This window comes from Heterodontus francisci, unplaced genomic scaffold (assembly GCF_036365525.1).
Source record: "Heterodontus francisci isolate sHetFra1 unplaced genomic scaffold, sHetFra1.hap1 HAP1_SCAFFOLD_58, whole genome shotgun sequence".
Classification (NCBI taxonomy): domain Eukaryota; kingdom Metazoa; phylum Chordata; class Chondrichthyes; order Heterodontiformes; family Heterodontidae; genus Heterodontus; species Heterodontus francisci.
Window position 1 is genome coordinate 3,516,027 of NW_027142006.1, and position 20,245 is coordinate 3,536,271.

General features: G+C 46.2%; 3 protein-coding genes across 3 annotated transcripts; 2 read left to right on the forward strand and 1 right to left on the reverse strand.

Annotated features, from left to right (window-relative positions):
* Positions 1-1,282: 1,282 nt before the first annotated feature.
* On the reverse strand, positions 1,283-2,484 carry LOC137365867 (histone H2A, embryonic-like; the record flags this gene model as incomplete). Its single annotated transcript, XM_068028110.1, is given in 3 exon segments — positions 1,283-1,358; positions 2,125-2,352; positions 2,354-2,484. Coding segments are annotated over 3 exon segments (435 nt in total), but the record flags the coding sequence as incomplete, so codon positions are not given.
* A 5,977-nt stretch (positions 2,485-8,461) lies between these two features.
* LOC137365898 (histone H2B 1/2-like) lies at positions 8,462-8,839 on the forward strand. The gene has a single exon (XM_068028142.1). It carries the CDS (start codon positions 8,462-8,464, stop codon positions 8,837-8,839), a length of 378 nt encoding a protein of 125 aa, XP_067884243.1.
* An 876-nt stretch (positions 8,840-9,715) lies between these two features.
* LOC137365859 (histone H2A type 2-B-like) lies at positions 9,716-10,105 on the forward strand. The gene has a single exon (XM_068028102.1). The coding sequence runs from the start codon at positions 9,716-9,718 to the stop codon at positions 10,103-10,105; it is 390 nt and encodes a 129-aa protein (XP_067884203.1).
* Positions 10,106-20,245: the final 10,140 nt, after the last annotated feature.

A 20,245-nucleotide genomic window follows, 5' to 3' on the forward strand; every position in this document is an offset into this window, starting at 1 on the left:
GCAGGTCTGGCCCATACCCCACTCCGGCGCTGTGGCGGTCACCCGAGCCATTTTCCGCTTCATCTGGGGATCCAAAATGGACCGGGTCCGGAGGGACACGATGCTCAAACCTCTGGATAAGGGTGGGAAAAATGTACCCAACATCACCCTCATCCTGATGACTACCTTCGTGTGTGGCTGCATCAAGCTGTGTGTAGACGCAAACTCCAAGTGTCACCACGTGCTGAGGTTCTATCTGTCCCCGGTGTTGCGAAGCCTTGTAACATTGCCGCGGAATGCTCCATCCAGTTGGACTGTGTCGTTCCACCTATCCTTCGTCGAGTGGTTTCTGCGGAAAAACACTTTTGACCACCGGTCCATCAACCGGTGGTCTGCACAGAATGTCCTCAAGGCCCTACAGGAAAAGGAGATGGTGGATCCTCTTCCCCAAGCAGACCACCGAAGTCATTTCGCGGAATGCCTCATCACCAGAACCTTCAAACAAGCACCAAGATGAAGCTTGGCTGGTGGTGAGAAGAGCCCTCCCAGTCAGATCCTTCCTGCACACCCGAAGTCTCACCCCCTCTGCACAACACCCTCGAGGTGACTGAGGTGGGGAAGAGACAGTTGCCCACCTCCTTCAGGAATTTGTCTTTGCAAAGCAGGTGTGGAAAGAGATGCAGTGGTTTTTGTCGAACTTCATTTCAAGCAGCTCTGTAACACAGGAGTCTGTGCTCTACGGGCTGTTCCCAGGGACGCACACTGAGATAAACATCAACTGCTGCTGGAGGACTATCAATTCGGTGAAAGACACCCGTTGTTCTGCCCGAAACCTGCTGGTCTTCCAGCACAAAGAGTTGTCCACGACCGAATGTTGCAGACTGGCACATTCCAAGGTCCAGGACTATGTGCTGAGGGACGCACTAAAGCTTGGGGCAGCAGCAGCAAATGTTCAATGGGAAAAGACCACTGTGTAAGGTCCCCCCACCAAGTTGAACGGATGGGCTGGGTCGATGGAAAACCCCTCGAAATGTATCAGGAAAATTTTCGTTTGCTGTAAAATGTATATGGCATGGAAAATGAAATGGAAGGGTTGTGAGGCAGTTCACTCCTGCAATGAAGGAAACTGACCTCCTTTGCACTGTTTGTAATTTTCGACTTGGTGCTGTTTAGAACTGTTTAGTCATGTACTTTTTACAGATTTTTATGAATAATGCATATTTTGGAAATAATAAAAAAAAGTCCAGTAACAAGTTAAAAACCTGTTTCCATATTCCACTTTTACTGTCACAAATTCCGGGCGCTATTTCACAAGCAGATTTAATTTGTCAATTGTTGTCAACTGTTCGAACTGGCGGTAAACAACTCTGTTCAGCAATCTATAATGGGACAAGTAACTCAAACTCCGTGTGGAACAAAGAACGAAGAACAAAGAAAATTACAGAACAGGAACAGGCCCTTCGGCCCTCCAAGCCTGCGCCGATCCAGATCCTCTTTCTTAACATGTCGCCTATTTTCTAAGGGTCTGTATCTCTTTGCTTCCTGCCCATTCATGTATCTGTCTAGATACATCTTAAAAGACGCTATCGTGCCCGCGTCTACCACCTCCGCTGGCAACGCGTTCCAGGCACCCACCACCCTCTGCGTAAAGAACTTTGCACGCATATCCCCCCTAAACCTTTCCCCTCTCACTTTGAACTCGTGACCCCGAGTAATTGAATCCCCCACTCTGGGAAAAAGCTTCTTGCTATCCACCCTGTCTATACCTGTCACGATTTTGTACACCTCAATCAGGTCCCCCCTCAACCTCCGTCTTTCGAATGAAAATAATCCTAATCTACTCAACCTCTCTTCATAGCTAGCGCCCTCCATGCCAGGCAACAGCCTGGTGAACCTCCTCTGCACCCTCTCCAAAGCACCTACATCCTTTGGAAGTAATAAATTATGGACAATTGGTAATTCCCCTTCACACAGGCTTCAGGGAGACAGTGAGAAGTCACTGAAATAGTTGCTTAAACATTTTAAATAGTTGCCATTCCTGTTACAAATGTTTTGGAATTAGACAGTAATCAGCCCTTTCACAGAGACTGTGGGTGGCTCTGAAAAGAGCCTTTGGCTTATTAGATGACATTTTGGCCGCTTTACGTTTTCTGGGAGCTCTGAGCGCTGGTTTTTTTGGGCAGCAGCACGGCCTGGATATTAGCCAGCACTCCGCCCTGTGCAATGGTCACCCCTCCCAGCAGCTTGTTGAGCTCCGCGTTGTCGCGGACGGCCAGTTGCAGGTGTCGGGGGATGATGCGGTTCTTCTTGTTGTCCCGGGCCGCGTTACCGGCCAGCTCGAGGATTTCAGTGGCTAGATACTCGAGCACAGCAGCCACCACCCACAGGCTCAGCATCGTTGCCCTTTCTCAGAAGCCTGTGTACACGGCCCACTGGGAACTCCAGTCCAGCCCGGGAGGAGTGATACTTGGCCTTGGACTGAGCTTTCCCGCTGGTCTTTCCTCTTCCTGACTTTTTTTATTTCCAAAATATACTTTATTCATAAAAATCTGTAAGAAAAAACAATACAGAACAGTTCCAAACATCATCGAGTCAGACAATACAAAGAGTGCAAAGGAGATCAGTTTCCTTCAATACAGGAGTGAATTGCCTCACAACCCTTCCATTTCATTTTACGTACCATGTACATTTTACAGCAAACAAATATTTTCCCGATAAAGTTCGAGGGGTTTTCTATGGATCCAGCCCCTCAGTTCAGCTTGGTGGGGGGACCTTACACAGTGGTGTTTCCCCATTGAGCCTTTGCTGCGGCTGCCCCAAGCTTTAGTACGTCCCTCAGCACGTAGTCTTGGACCTTGGAATGTGCCAGTCTGCAACATTCGGTCGTGGACAACTCTTTGTGCTGGAAGACCAGCATGTTTCGGGGGGCAGACCAAATTGATAGTCCTCCAGCAGCAGTTGATGTTTATCTCTGTGTATGTCCCTGGGAACAGCCAATACAGCACAGACTCCTGTGTTACAGAGCTGCTTGGGATGAACCTCGACAAAAACCACTGCATCTCCTTTCACACCTGCTTTGCAAAGGCACATTCCAGAAGGACGTGGGCAACCATCTCTTCCCCACCGCAGCCACCTCAAGGGCATTGTGCGAAGGGTGTGAGACTTCGGGCGTGCAGGAAGGATCTGACGGGGAGGGCTCTTCTCACCACCAGCCAAGCTACACCTTGGTGCTTGTTTGAAAGTTCTGGTGATGAGGCATTCTGTCTAATGACTTTGGCAGTCTGCTTGGGGAACCATCCAACAGGATCCACCATCTCCTTTTCCCGTAGGGCCTTGTGGACATTCCATGCAGACCACTGCCTGATGGGTTGGTGGTCAAAGGTGTTTTTCTGCAGAAATTTTCCCACGAAGGATAGGTGGTACGGCACGGCCCAATTGGATGGATTCCAATCCTTCTCAACATCGGGTACAGATAGAACCTCAGCACATAGTGACACTTAGTGTTTGCGTACTGGGGATCTACACACAGCTCGATGCAGCCGCACACGATGGTAGTCATCAGGATGAGGGCAATGTTGGGTACATTTTTCCCGCCCTTATCCAGAGGTTTGAACATCGTGTCCCTCCGGACCCGGTCCATTTTGCATCCCCAGATGAAGTGGAAAATGACTTGGGTGACCACCAGAGCGCAGGAGTGGGGTATGGGCTAGACCTGCGCCACATACAGCAACAACGTGAGCACCTCGCATCTGATGACCAGGTTCTTACCCATATTGGAGAGAGATCGCTGCTCCCACATGCTCAGCTTATGTTGTACCCTGGCTACTCACTCCTCCCAGGTTTTGGTGCACGCCCCGGCCCTACCGAACCATATCCCCAGCATCTTCAGGTACTGTGACCTAATGGTGAAGGGGACAAAGAATTGGTCAGCCCAGTTCCCAAAGAACATGGCCTCGCTCTTGCCCTGGTTAACTCTGGCCCCTGAGGCCAGTTCGAACTGGTTGCAGATGCACACAGACAGCGGGTCCAAGCAGAAGACGACGACGTCATCCATGTACAGGGAGGTTTTAACCTGAGTGGCTCTGCTGTCTGGGATTGTCACCCCTCTTATGTTCACATCCTTCCTAATATACTCAGCAAAGGGTTCAAACAGCAAACAAACAAGACCGGGGAGAGAGGACAGCCCTGTCTGACTCCAGATTGGATCAGAAAACTTTCTGATTCCCACCCATTGATTGAGACAGCGCTACTGATATTTGTGAAGTGCAGTTTGATCCAATTGCAGATTCCCACCCCAAACCCCATTTTGGAAAGCACATCCATCATGAAGGTGTGCGATATCCTGTCACAAGCCTTCTCCTGGTCCAGACTGATGAGGCAGGTGTACACCCTCCTGTCCCGTACATAGGCGATCGTATCCCTGAGTTACGTGAGACTATCAGAGATCCTCCTGCCGGGTACAGTACAGGTCTGATCAGGGTGAATCACCAACTCCAGAGCAGAATTGACTCGACTGGCTATGACTTTGGACAGCATCTTGTAGTCAGAATTAAGTAGTGAGATGGGCTGCCAATTTCTGATTCCTGCCCTCTCCCCCTTCCGCTTGGAGATGAGGGTGATGATGCCTTTCCTCATGGATTCTGACATGCTGCCGGCCAGGAGCATACTCTCGTATCCTTCCAGCAGGTCTGGGCTGATCCAGTCCCACAGGGCCGAATACAACTCAACCAGTAAGGCATCGCTTCTGGGAGTTTTACTCGTCTCAAAGGACTTGACGGCCTTTGTCAGCTTGTCCAGAGTTAGCGGCATGTCCAGTCTCTCCCTCATGCTATCATCTAAGACAGCTGTGATAGATCACAGGAAGCTCTGCTGTCTGTGCGCTTCGCGTCAGACAGCCCAGCATAAAAGGATTTGCTAATTCTTAGTATGTCGGACTGCAAAGACGTTACCGAGCCATCCTCTTCCTTCAGGCTTCTGATGAAGCTGTGTGAAGCTTTTGGAAGAGGTAGTGCAAACACATCTCATCCTGTTCGATGGAGTGGACTCTGGACCGGAAGATGATTTTGGAGGCCTCTGTGGCAAAGAGTGAGGCCTCCTGAATCTTCACCTCATGGAGGTCCTCCTTGACCTCGACCTCTATCGTCTGAAACACATGCTAAATGCCAGATGCTGAAAGGTTTTTTTTTTAGATTAGAGATACAGCACTGAAACAGGCCCTTCGGCCCACCGAGTCTGTGCCAAACATCAACCACCCATTTATACTAATCCAATATTCCTGCCAAACATCCCCACCTTTCCCTATATTTCCCTACCACCTACCTACACTAGTGACAATTTATAACGGCCAATTTAACTACCAACCTGCAAGTCTTTTGGCTTGTGGGAGGAAACCAGAGCACCCGGAGAAAACCCACGCAGACACAGGGAGAACTTGCAAACTCCACACAGGCAGTACCCGGAATCGAACGCGGGTCCCTGGAGCTGTGAGGCTGCGGTGCTAACAACTGCGCCACTGGATAGGTTGATTACTGCACTCACAGTATCTCAGCCTAAGTCATCTAAAGGAACCTAACACACAAATAGTAGCACTGAGAGATTGTGAAAGAGTCCAAAACTCAGAGTACCAGACACTGACAGACACAATCTGAAAACTACACACACATGGATATAGAATTGGCTAACTCACAGGAAACAGAGAGTGGGGATAAATGGGGCATTTTCAGATTGGCAAACTGTAACTAATGGAGTGTCACAGGGATCAGTGCTGGTGCCTCAACTATTTATGGCCTATATTAATAATTGCATGAAGGCACTGAGTGTTTTGTTGCCAAATTTATGGACGGTACAAAGATAGGTAGGAAAGCAAGTTGTGAGGAGGCCACAAAGTATCTGCAAAGAGATATAGATGGGTTAAGTCAGTGGGCAAAAATTTGGCAGATGGGGTATAATACGGGAAAATGTGAGATTGTCTACTTTGGCAGGAAGAATAGAAAAGCAGAATATTACTTGCATCAGAGAGACTGCAGAATGCTGCTGTACCGAGGGATCTGGGTGTCCAGGTACATGAATTACAAAAACGTTAGCATGCAGCTAAGGCAAGTAATTAGGAAGGCAAATGGAATGTTGGCATTTTTAGCAAGGGGAATGGAGTATAAAAGTAGGGAAGTTTTGCTATAACTGTACAGGGCATTAGTGACATCCCAACTAAAGGACTCCACACAGTTTTGGTCTCCTTATTTAAGGAGGGGTACACATGCATTTGAATCAGTTCAGAGAAGGTTCACGAGGCTGATTCCTGGGATGTTGGATTGTCTTTAGTTTAGAGATACAGCACTAAAACAGGCCCTTCGGCCCACCGAGTCTGTGCCAACCATCAGCCACCCATTTATACTAATCCTGCACTAATTCCACATTCCTACCACATGCCCACCTGTCCCTATATTTCCCTACCACCTACCTCTACTCGGGGCAATTTTTATAATGGCCAATTTACCTATCAACCTGCAAGTCTTTGGCATGTGGGAGGAAACCCACGCAGACACAGGGAGAACTTGCAAACCCCACACAGGCAGTACCCAGAATTGAACCCGGGTCGCTGGAGCTGTGAGGCTGCAGTGCTAACCACTGCGCCACTGTGCTGCCCTGTTGTCGATGGCTGCCCTTGATGAGACAATGCTCGCTAGGGATGAGCAGTGATCACATCGTCCAGTGGTTCGCCATGGATCTTGATATAGAGGGGCAGTGTCGGGGAGCAGGCTGGCAGAGGACCTTTGTCTTCCAGACATTTAGCTTAAGGCCAATTCTTTCATATGCCTCAATGAATGCATCGATCAGGGTTTGAAGCTTGGTCACTGGGTGTGCGCACCCGCAGGCGTTGTCAGCGTATTGCAGCTAGATGACAGATGTTGGAATGGCCTTGCTTCTGGACTGGAGGCAAAGTCAGTTCAATAGTTTCCAACTCGTACTATCGAGTGGATCGACTGACACAACAGCTGGTGGGCTGAAAGAACGCTGGAACTACAAAAACTTGCTGAAAGCCACGACCATATGTGGCTTCTTCGGCACTGTCAAGATCATTCACGGCCCAAGTATCAAAATACCTACCCCACTGAGAGCAAAGAATGGAGTGACACTGATCAAGGACAGAGAGGCAGTCAGCACTCATTGGAAGGAGCACTTTGAATATCTCCTCAATTGCGATGCCGTCTTTGATGTGAGTGCCCTTGACTACATTCCACAGCATGCTACCCACCATGACGTCAGCACAATCCCAGACTGACAGAGATTGACAGCTAAAAAAAAAATAAGGCCACCGGCATAGATGGAATTCCCACCAAAATTCGAAAATACAGCAGAGAAGCACTCTTGACACAAATACATCGTCTCACGTCTCTCATGTGGAAGGAAGAGAGCATGTCAGGGATTTCCCAGATGCCGTAATTGTGACCATCTTCAAAAAAGGTGACAACCCCGACTGTAGTAACTACAGAGGGGCAGCCCTGCTGTCCGTCACAGGGAAGGTCATCACAAGAGTCCTTCTCAACCGCCTCCTCCCCATGGCTGAAGAGCTCCTACTGGAATCACAATGTGGATTCTGTCAATCAAGAGGCACAGTGAACATAATCTTCACAGCAAGACATTCCCAAGAAAAATGTAGGGAGCAGCAGCAACCTTTCTACATGGCCTTCTCTGACCTGACAAAGGCCTTCAACTCTCCAAACTGGGAGGGATTATGGAACATCTTCTTCAAATTTGGCTGCCCGGAGAAATTCGGCACCATCGTCTGCCGACTGCATGACATGTAATCATTGGCAACGGACCTACCACTGACCTAATCCCAATGCAAACTGGGCTCAAGCAAGGCTGTGTCATCGCACCAACACTCTTTTCCATCTTCCTCCCTGCAACATTCCACCTCATCTCCTCACACTCAAACACAGTACCAGAGACTGACAGATACAGAATGGATGTCACACTCACAGTACCAGAGTCTGTAATATACAGAATGAATCCCTACTGCACCAGAGACTGAGAGCTACCGAATTACACAACACGCTCAAACACAGGATCAGAGAAAAAAGAAATGAAATTAATTGCATGCTCACATGCAATAGTAGAGACACAAGGACACAGAATCAGCCAATATGTGTCTTCCCAACAACAGCCAGGACATTTCCAGGGAGCTTTACATAAGAAGCGGCTCTTTCAACAGAAACTGGGCTTGGAGACAGTCTTTGGGAAATATACTTCCTGATTGCAGGAAGGGTGTTTGTGATTGGTTGCAAATGTTTAATCTGATTGGATGGCGAAAGAGACCAATTAGAGAATTACAATATGAAACCTTTGTGACATCACTGCCAGTCACCCAATCACAATCTTTATTTTCTCCCATCCCTCATTAGCATAGAGCTGTGGGATTGTCTATTTAATCCGCACTCGGAAGGGGTTTGGTTTATTTCTGTGTCTGAAATTGAGACTGAAGATGGTTGAAGAGAAGAAGAAAGCAGCTCCTAAGAAGGGCGCCAAGAAAACCTTAAATAAACCGTCAGCAAAGGGCGGCAAGAAGCGGAGAAAGTCGAGGAAGGAGAGTTACTTCATCTACATCTACAAAGTGATGAAGCAGGTTCACCCCGACACCGGCATCTCCTCCAAGGCCATGAGCATCATGAACTCGTTTGTGAACGATATTTTCGAGCGCCTCGCGGGTGAGGCTTCCCGCCTGGCCCATTACAACAAGCGCAGCACCATCAGCTCCCGGGAGATCCAGACCGCCGTGCGCCTGCTGCTGCCCGGGGAGCTGGCCAAGCACGCCGTGTCGGAAGGGACAAAGGCGGTGACCAAGTACACCAGCTCCAAGTAAAACTGCACAATGGACTGAAAAACATCCCAAACACAACGGCTCTTTGAAGAGCCACCCACAATCTCGCTGAAAAAGCTGCATCCGAACATCTCTATTAAATCACTTTAAGATAATGTATAATATAATAACGATCCCACTACTGTGTTTGTGTCTTCTGTCCCATGAACCCATAATGCGCTCATTCGCCTTTCCTTTTTTGCTTAAAGCTGTTATTTTTTTTGCACAGCCCCTGAATGAACGCTTGAACAGCTGCTTTCAGCGGGAAGAGTCAGACCTCCGTTCCTTCACTCTATTCCTGAAATGTGAACTGATTCATCATTTTATTAACAGTAACTCTCCGCAGTGTAACAGCCCGGAATGGGATCATTATAGAGCAGATTAAGGGCAGTTTGAGGATTCGATCCGGCTCCCTCTTTTCAGAGAAGGACACTGGGCTCTGATTGAAGATAAACTGAACGTTTCGCTTCAGGGAAATGCTGTGAACAGGGATTTAGTACCTCCCGGGACAGTTTGAAAGCGATTGTGGGAAGATCTACAATTTAAACAACATTTAAAACCCGCGTCTCTGATTGGTGACGAAAGGAGTTGAATAAAAGAAAATAAAGAGAAGGGATTTTAAATCTTTGACGAAGGATGACATTTATTTTAATCCGCTCCTTTCCGAAAATGAAATTGGCAGGCTTTTTGAAATTGACAAATTCTGTTTCTGAGGTTGTGGTGGGTAAATCCCGCCCTCTTCTGTTGTCAGTGACCTGATTGGTGATGAATATAGGCAAATAAGGTGAATTAAGTACCGACCAATGAGGAGAGTTTTCAGTCTGTAACTACAGTAAATGCAGTGGAAAATATCCATACTTCGTGAAAGAATTTGTGAAAATGTCTGGAAGAGGAAAGGCCGGCGGCAAAGCTCGGGCCAAGGCCAAGTCTCGCTCCTCCCGGGCTGGACTGCAGTTCCCGGTGGGCCGTGTTCACAGGCTCCTGAGAAAGGGCAACTATGCTGAGCGTGTGGGTGCCGGAGCCCCGGTCTATCTGGCTGCTGTGCTCGAGTATCTGACCGCTGAAATCCTCGAACTCGCCGGTAACGCGGCCCGGGACAACAAGAAGACCCGCATCATCCCCAGACACCTGCAGCTGGCCGTCCGCAACGACGAGGAGCTCAACATGCTGCTGGGAGGGGTGACCATCGCTCAGGGCGGGGTGCTGCCTAATATCCAGGCCGTGCTGTTGCCCAAGAAAACCAGCGCTCAGAGCTCCCAGAAAAAGTAAAGCGGCCAAAATATCATCGAATAAACCAAAGGCTCTTTTCAGAGCCACCGACAGTCTCTGTGAAAGGGCTGATTACTGTCTGATTCCAGAATGTCAGTAACAGGACCGAATCAGATTTATTTACAATGTTCAAGCAACTATTTCAGTGACTTCTCACTGTCCCCCGAAACCCTGTCCAATTTATTACTTCCACACCGAATTTGAGTTATTTGTCCCGTTACATTTTGCCGGCAGTTACAGATGAGTAACCAAAAATATTACAGATTAAAGCTGTTCGTAAAATATGGACATAACCATCCAAAATCTTGTTTTTTATTCCGCTTTTATCAGCACAATTTCCTGGCGCTATTTTACGAACAGCTTTAAAATGGTGCCAGGAATTTGCTGATAAAAGCGGAATATAAATGTTTTTTTAATGGCCATACATGTATATATATATATATATATATATATATATATAAAACGATCAGCTTTGGATAGATTTTCCAGTAATCGCTTCTTTCCGATACTGAAATTGGCGGCGTTTTCGAATTCAAACTTTGTCAGGTCGACAATTTAAGCCAATGATTTGCTGCATTTTCCAATTCGAAGCTCTGCGATTGGTTAAGACATACGAATGGGAAGATGGTGACCAATCAGAAGTGGGCTCGGGCTCAAACTGCGGGAATTCCAGGTCCCTGAATGATTGAGCTGAAACTGATCAGTTTCACAAACCCTGTCAGTTTCAGTGCAGGAAACACCGTCTCGGGAGAAATAACATCACAAGTGGGTCTGGTTCCAGTGACCGATTCAACGGCTGCTGCAAAACTCCCGGATTCTCTCATTGCATCGAAATCATTTTGAAATTCTATGAAAACAATGAGTGATTCTGGAGGAGTGATGTGGCTTTTCACTGAGGGCATGTGTCGACTGGGGAAATAACTAACTGGAGAGTCTCGGGCACTGTTTACACAGCACGTTTACAAAATCAAATCCACTGCACATCCTTGCTACAACTGAAATATCAAACTCGGGGATTCCAGTTTTGTATCCCGAACACAGCAGATTGATTGAACTCTTCTGAACAGCCTATCCCAGCTCCCATTTCCAGGTCACTGCTTTCTCTGTGAGGTGGTGGGTGGCTCTGAGAAGAGCCTTTGTTGTGCGTTTGCTGGAAAGGGTCAAGTTGTTCAACCGCCGAATCCGTAGAGAGTGCGGCCCTGCCGTTTCAGAGCGTACACCACATCCATGGCAGTGACCGTCTTGCGCTTGGCGTGCTCAGTGTAGGTGACCGCATCCCTGATCACATTCTCGAGGAAAACCTTCAACACCCCGCGAGTCTCCTCACAGATCAAACCCGAGATTCGCTTGACCCCGCCACGGCGAGCCAGGCGGCGGATTGCTGGTTTGGTGATGCCCTGGATATTATCACGAAGCACTTTGCGGTGCCGCTTTGCTCCGCCTTTGCCCAGTCCTTTGCCTCCTTTACCTCTGCCAGACATGATGATTCTTCACTCAGATCACTGCAGTACATGAGTAACAGAATCCTTCAGGATCCTTTGTATACAGACCCCCTGGACCTGGCTGAGAAAGGCAGAGTGAGAGCAGGGAGTGGAGGAGACAGAGTGAGGATTAAACAGAGAGCGAGAGGGAGGAGACACCCAGAGTGACAGACAGAGAGAGAACGGCCCCTCATCTTTCAGATCCACCTCCAGTTTCCTCCGGGCTGCCAATTTCAAACCCTTTATTAACAGTAGAACCGAAACCCAGCTCTCCACACAAACCCTTCCAGACTCGGCATTCGTAGTCAAAGCCTTCCAGAAAGCCGGAGCTTTTAAATATGGTCCCGCTACAATTAACACTCAGTAATGTTCCCACCGAAACACAATCCATTCGATACTAAGAAACCTCCTCAGTAACATCACCATTTCCACACACATCCGCTTCCAGCAGTTTACAAATACCTTATTACAGCTGTTTGGGGAATCTCCTGTGTTAAGATTGGAGTTGGAAAGCGGCCTTTACCCGGCAGTGTTATCGGCTCACAGTGAACCTGCCGACTGGTCGACTCAGCCATGGCCACAATTTCTATTATGAAGATTGCACCTTCACAGTCTACATCGAAATCTTCATGCAGTAAATGTGACAGTGCGTCAGCGATAGCATTCTCCTTTGAACTACGATATTCAATGTTACAGTCAAACAGTGAGAGAAGTACAGCCCACTGCAGCATCCTTGATACTGCCATTGTCAGTATTGTAGACTTTGGTCCCAGAATAGCTATTAGTGGTTTATGATCTGTTACTAGCGTAAAGTTTCCACCCAACAAAATCTGGTGAAACTTTTTGTTTCCAAAGATGATTCCAAACACTTCCTTTCCTATCTGTGTGTAGTTCCAGTCACTCTTGGTCAGGGTACGTGACACAAATGCTCTGGGCTTCTCCTGACCATGATCCACAACATGACTGATTACTGCTCCAACTCCATATTTTGAAGCTAGCTTCAGTTCACCATTTGTGTGGTAATGAATGTGTAGTGTGTCACTGGTCAAGCTTCTCTTACATGCATCATAAGCATCTTGTTGTGCTTTAGACCATTTCCATTTCACATCTTTCTTCAACAACTCATGTAGTGGAGCTAACACCATTGCATGCTCAGGCAGAAATTGCAAGTAGTATTGGACCATGCGTAGAAAAGATCTAAGCTCAGACACATCTTTTTGTCTTAGGGGCTTTGACCATAGCCTCTATCTTCTCTTTCACTGGCTGTAGTACATTTCATTGATTATCAGGCCAAGGTACACCACCTCAGATTGTACAAAGGCACACTTGTTCTTTTTCAACTGACACATTGTGATCATTGAGCCTTTTTAACACTTCATCCAACACTTGAAAATTCTCTTCATTTGTTACAGTCATGATCAACACATCATCCTGATTGCACAAGCAATGTAGCACTCCTTGTAAAATCTTACCCATTGTAACTTGGAAGAAGTTTGGAGAAGGCTTCACACCGTACGGCAGCTTTATGTAGGAGTATAACCCCATGTGTGTGTTTATTGTGAGATACTGCAGATTCACTTGATTCACATTGAGCTGTGCATAAGCATGGAATAAATCCAACTTTGTGAATAGCTTGGATCCTGCTAAATCCGCATACAAATCTCGAGATCAGTAGTGGATACTTCTCATAATCCACTGCCTGGTTCATTGTGACATTGTCGTCCCCACATAGACTGATGGTTTTGTCTGACTTGGGCACAATGACAATTGGGTTTGCCCAATCACAGTGATCAGTTTTCACCAGCACACCATATCTCTCCAGATTCTTTTGCTCCTCTTCAACCTGGGTTTTGGAAGCATAAGGAAGCAGCCAAACTTTGCAATGTACTGGTTTGGTATCAGGCCTGATTCAGATGTGAGCTTTCACACTGATTATGCCTTCATAGCTGTCCTCGAAAGTGTTCCTGTAACAATTCAATGCCTGATCAAGCTCCTTGGTTGTTTCAACTTGAAAAAACATGCTTCCAGTCTAACTTCAGCTTTCAAAGCCAGTCTTTCCCCATTATTATTGGTTTGTTGACATATCTCACTACCTTGTAGGGGAGAGGCTGGCATAGCAGTAATGTCACTGAACTAATAATCTCACGAATCAAACTAATGCCCTGGGGATATGAGTTTAAATCCCACCATGGCAGCTGGTGGAATTCAGATTCAATTCATTAATGAATAATATAAAATCTGAGCAGTGGTGCCATGCAACTATAATTGATTTTCATTAAAAACCATCTGGTTCACTCATACCCTTCACAGAAGGCAATCTGCTGTGCTTACCTGGTCTGGCCTGTATGTGATGCTGGCCCACAACAATTTGGTTTACTCTCACCTGTCCTCTGAAATGACCTAACAAGCAATTCAGTTGTCAAGGGCAATTAGGAATGGGCAATAAATGCTGGCCTTGCCAGTGATGCCTACTTCCACTGACCTAATTTTTTAAACAATGGGTAACTTGAGGGGCCTGCCCTTATGTTGGATATTGCACTCCATTTGCCCACACATTTCTCACACTTCACCAGAGTAGGTTTTCAATTGACTGGTGCTCTCAGTTTGACGGACATCACTGACTTTGCTCCCATACATTTCTCTACTCATGATGGAGCAATCCATGGTCGTAGCAATGTACTGTTTATTTACCAACAACATTATACAAAAGTCTCCATCATTTGAGTGATTGCTAGTGGCATAAATGCTGTACAGCCCTTGCTCCTCTTTGGTTAGGCACTCTGGATTCACTTCAAGATTGTGAACTCCACCCTCATAACATCACTGTTTTCCATTACCACTGGAATTAGTTCCCTTTCCTTCTTTGGCCTCTGCTTGACAATTAAAACATTTTGCATTTCTGTACTGACATGATTGGGCTGTGTGGTTGCCCTGATGGTGATAACGACACTAAACTGCTATCATTGGCACTCTTCTGGCTATGTCTGTCCACTTTAGACTTGGCTGAAACACTTTAACAGTGGACAGAAGCCTGTACTAGTTACCTGCATAGGACAAAAATCCCTAACATTCTTTGATGCCATCTCCATGGAAACAGCAATCTTACACACAATCTCAAATGTAAGATTTTGTGTGTTTAGTAACTTCGATTGGATTCTTTTGTTCACAAATCCACACACAAATATGTCTCATAATGCCCGGTCTAAGAATGTGCCAAAGTTGCAACGTAATAAAAATTCTTCAGTGCCACAATATACTCACCAACTGCTTCACTACTTTTCTGATTTCTGGTTCCAAATTTATAGCATTCTGCTATCTCTAGTGGCTTAGGATTGAAATGTTCCTCCAACTTGGTGATTTTGTTTTGACTGGCACATATTTTGCTTTGTTCAGAGCAGGAAGCTTTGTTAGCATGTCATACACTTCCAGGCCAATTTCCACAAGCAAAATTGTTTTCTTTTGCTCAGGAACTGCCTTATTCTGAGTCTTGACCGCCTCACCTTCCAGTCCCAAAATATTCTTAACTCTAAAAACATTCCCATTCTTTCAATACAGGAACAGAATGTTGCTCAAACCCTCTCATTCGTTGCCATCTTTCAGCTGTATCCCATGAGTACAGCCAAATTTCCTCAATGAGCACGAAGACCGTGCGGTATCCTATTCAACTCAGGAGACAGTCTGAGGCTCAGGCTGTCCACAACCCATCTAAATTCTTCACTATCCGAGCAACTAAGTCACCAGGAACTGGCTGATCTTGTTTACTGCAGTCCCTGCTGTTGTTTTCTGCCCATATTTACAGACTTTATCTTCCCCTTGTTGCCATTTTCTCTATAATATTCAGGTGGGTCGAGCAGAAAAAATGGATACCAAATATGGCCAGTTCAAGGAAGTGTTTCTTCACGCCATTACGTCATCACGTCATGTGTGAATCACGTTCTGATCACTCCTTCCAAATGTTTGTCTGAATAAGTGAAAAACCCCCCTCACAATTAACAATGTCACCTTTCAGTGTTTTGTGGAGAAATTTCACGGCGTGACGTATGTCATTAATGTGTTCGTACAAATTTCAGAAAAATATGGAGTTGCAAATGATTTGCCAGGAAATCGTCTAAACATATCTCCATGTCTCCCACTCACTCGCAAAGAACTGCAAACTCACAGATTCAGAAAGAACCCGGAGATGGAAATCAATGTTCAGCACAGCTAGAAAGATCTGCACTAATCTGTAGCTCAAAAAACTGAAACACTGTATTTTGACCCTTTGACTTAGTTGGTCGAAGTACCTCTTTAATGAACAGATCAATCCTGGATTCAAATCCCCTTTCAGCCTGACTGTAACTTGGTTTTCCAACTACTTTATTGAGCAGCACAATAAGACAGGACAGTAACAAAAGCAAAATACTGCAGATGCTGGAAATCTGAAATGAAAACAGAAAGTGCTGGAAATACTCAGCGGGTCTGGTGGCATCTGTGGACAGAGAAGCAGAGTTAACCTTTCAGGTCTGTGACATTTTATCAGAACTGCTGAAATGTTAACTCTGCTCCTCTCTGCACAGATGCTACCAGACCTGCTGAATATTTCCAGCACTTTCTGTTTTTATTTAAAACAGGACTCGATCTGTCTTTGCTGAGCGAAGGATTTCGGAATGGATGTTTGACGATTGTCCCTTCTTGTACAGAAATTCACTGCAAATACTATAAAGGTACCTCAGTCAACCACACCTCCTTTGAGAGAAATTTGTTCATCATTGCATTTGATCTGGAAACCACTCTTGACATTAATCTCACTGAATCAGAGGGTGACGGATTGTATCTGTCAGTGTGTTCACGTCACTATGTGCTGCTTTCTACTGAGTCTGGGACACGATGCAAGGTGGAGGATTTGTCCGAGTTTTGGATTATATTGTCAGTTGAGAATGATAAAAACTGAAAAGAAGCAAATAAGAAATCCTTGTCCCCAGATTTGAGAATCTGGAGATCCACTTTGGGAAAGTGAATCAGAACAGAATGAAGGATGAACTGTCTAATTGCCCAGAAGTGATGAAGACACAGCTCAGTCAGCACGTTCCCCTGGTTTATGATGCTGGAACATTCCTCACACAGAAATTATTCAACTCAGTAAAAACATTCTTACAGCTGATAACTTTGCTACCAATTGAAGGACTGTCTAATGTGGTTATCAAGTCAGAGTGAAAAGTTTATTAAACTTGGTTCCATTCAATCCAGCTGTCATAAACTTTGAACCTTTATTCATTTTATAAACAGTATTTGAAGGGTCTCAGTAACAATGTTCAGTGTTGATGAGAGTAGGGTCTGGGTGAGAAACTGCTGAGTGTGTCAGGGTCAGGACTGAATGCAGGAAGTTCTCTAACAGTCTCTCTCTCTCTTTCTCCCTGTCTATTGCTGAAGGGATTGAGTTCATTGACAACTGGCGGCTGCTGGTATTTGAATAAATGAAGTTCCTTCCAACCATTTTTTGATTGACAGCTACGAAGAACTTTTTTGTCCCAGGACACAAAAATGAACAGAAGTGGATCAGTGTAGGATGATTCTCGGTCTGTATAAAAGGGGTGTGATTTCAGCTGCCATGGTCCAGTCGTTAAAGATTTCAACATTGAAATCCACTGGACTTATCCCAGTTTGGTTTAAGTCCTGCTCACAGAAGATCTATTCAGTGATTTCAATTATTTTTAATCTTTAATCCTCTATTTCAACAAAACGCAGGCACTGAAATAACTCATACTCCTCACCATTGCTATCCATTATACAGGTAGTGGTTGCATGGTCTAATGGAGACACACTCGGAGGGGTTTGGGAGACGTTTCTTCTCGGGTTTTCGGGATCTTTTGGTCCACCAACAGCAACCGGATGTCTGCAGAGGAACTCGGAGTGCCAGGCCGCTCAGAGGACAGACTTCCCAGGATCAATTTTAATCAGGGGACAAAATATCAATGGAACAGAACATAAAAGGTCCGAGGATTGAAACTGAAATTCCTGATGTTTTGGAAGAAACCTGCAGATGTGGGACGTTAATATTTGCTCGGTGCAGATTCATTTTAGTTCGTTATTGTGTCCTGGGACAAACAAATGGCTGGAAGCTGTCAATCCAAAAAATAAAAATCAGAAGATTCTGGCAATTTCCACCCTGACAGCTCTCAGCAGTCTTGGTTCCATCCCATCCAGTCCTAATGACTTATCAACATGAAGTACAGCCAGCCGTTCCAGTATCTCCTATTTATTAGGAGTTATGTGCAAATGAATCCATTTGCAAATTATTGAAAGTGAGTGGTTTTATTGAAGAGGGTTTAAAGGAGGATGAGAGAATCGTGTGTGACAATGAAGTGGAATCAATGCAAGTAAAATTAGCAGGAACTGGAATGAAGGGGGTGGGGATCTCCTGGTCACATGGACTGATTGCAGAATTTTATAAAGATTTCTTTCATAGAGATTTTAACTCCATTTCATTTTTGTTATTTTTTTCATGGGATGTAAGCATCGCTGGCAAGACCATCATTTATTGCCCATCCCTAATTGCCCTGGTTTTGGTGAGCTGCCTACTTGAACCACTGCAGTCCACATGTTATAGGTACACACACAGTGCTATTAGGGAGGGAGTTCCGGGATTTTGATATGCCCTCGGCAAAATAGATCCAAGTCACGATGTTGTGTGGCTTGGAGGGGAGGTTGCTGGTTGCAGTGTTCCCATGTATCTGCTGCTATTGTCCTTCCAGGGAATCAGGGGGAAATCTCTCCGCTGGTTGGTGTCATACCTCGCACAAAAGAAGATGGTTGTGGTTGTTGGAGGTCAATCATCTGAGCTACAGGACATCACTGCAGGAGTTCCTCTGGGTAGTGTCCAAGGCCCAACCATCTTCAGCTGCTTCATCAATGACCTTCCTTCAATCAGAAGGTCAGAAGTGGGGATTTTCGCTGATAATTGCACAATGTTCAGCAGCATTCATGACTGCTCAGACACTGAAGCAGTCTGTGTAGAAATGCAGCAAGACCTGGACAATATCCAGGCTTGGGCTGATAAGTGGCAAGTAACATTCATGCCACACAAGTGCCAGCAATAACCATCTCCAACAAGAGAGAATCTAACCATCTCCCCTTGACATTCAATGGCACTACCATCGCCGAATCCCCCACTATCAACATCCCAGGGGCTACCATTGACCAGAAATTGAACTGGAGTCGCCAAAATAATAATGTGGCTACAAGAGCAGGTCAGAGGCTAGGAATCCTGCGGCAATTAACTCACCTCCTGACTCCACAAAGCCTGTCCACCATCGACAAGTCACAAGTCAGGAGTGTGATGGAATACTGTCCACTTGCTAGATAGGTGCAGCTCCAACAACACTCAAGAAGCTCGATACCATCCAGGTCAAAACAGCCCACATGTTTGGCACCCTATCCACAATCATTCACTCCCTCCGCCACTGATGTACAGTGGCAGCAGTGTGCACCTTTTTAAAATTCATTCATGGGATGTGGGCGTCGCTGGCTCGGCCAGCATTTATTGCCCATCTCTAACTGCCCTTGAGAAGGTGATGGTGAGCTGCTGTCTTGAACCACTGCAGTCCATGTGAGGTAGGTACACTCACAGTGCTGTTCGGAGGGGAGTTCCAGGATTTTGACCCAGTGACAGTGAAGGAACCGCGATATAGTTCCAAGTCAGGATAGTGTGTGACTTGGGGGGAACTTGCAGTTGGTGGCGTTTCCATGCATTTGCTGCCCTTGTCTTCTAGTTGGTAGAGGTTGCGGGTTTGGAAGGTGCTGTCGAAGGACCCTTGGTGCGTTGCTGCAGTGCATCTTGTAAAAACAATGGTGGTAAAGGTCGGGTGTTTGGAAGGTGATGTCTAGGATGTTAGACGCTGCTGCCACTGTCCACCAGTGGTGGAGGGAGTGAATATTTAACGTGGTGGACGGGGTGTCGATCAAGTGAACTACTTTGTCCTGGATGGAGTCGAGCTTCCAGAGTGTTGTTGGAGCTGCATTCATCCAGGCAAGTGGAGAGTATTCCATTACACACCTAACTTGTGCCTTGTAGATGATGGACAGGGTTTGGTGAGTCAGAAGGTATGTTACTCAGAGAATAACATAAAAGGCTTTGCTATGGATACCCGCATAGGTCCTAGTTATGCCTGTCTTTTTGTGGTGTATGTCAAACATTCCTTTCTCCAGTCCTACTCAGGGCCCCACCCCCCAGCTCTTTTTCTGGTAGAATGATGACTGTGTCAGTGTCATTTCCTGCTCCTGCCCCGAACTGGAAAAATTCATCAACTTTGTTTCCAATTTCCACCATTCCCTCACCTTCACATGATCTATCTCCGACACTTCCCTTCCCTTTGTGACTTCTCTGTCTCCATCTCTGAGGATAAGGCTGTCCACTAATATTCATTCTAAGCCCACTGACTCCCACAGTTACCTTGACTACACTTCCTCGCACCCTTCCTCTTGTAAGGACTCCATTCCATTCTCCCAGTTTTTCCATCTCAGACACATCATTTCTGATGATGCAACCTTCGACAACAGCACTTCTGATGTGTTTTCATTTTTCCTCAACCGAGGATTTCCCCCCAGCTGTGGTTGACAGGGCCCTCAACCGTGTCTGACAAATTTCCTGTACTTGTACCCTCATCCCTTCTCCTCCCTTCCA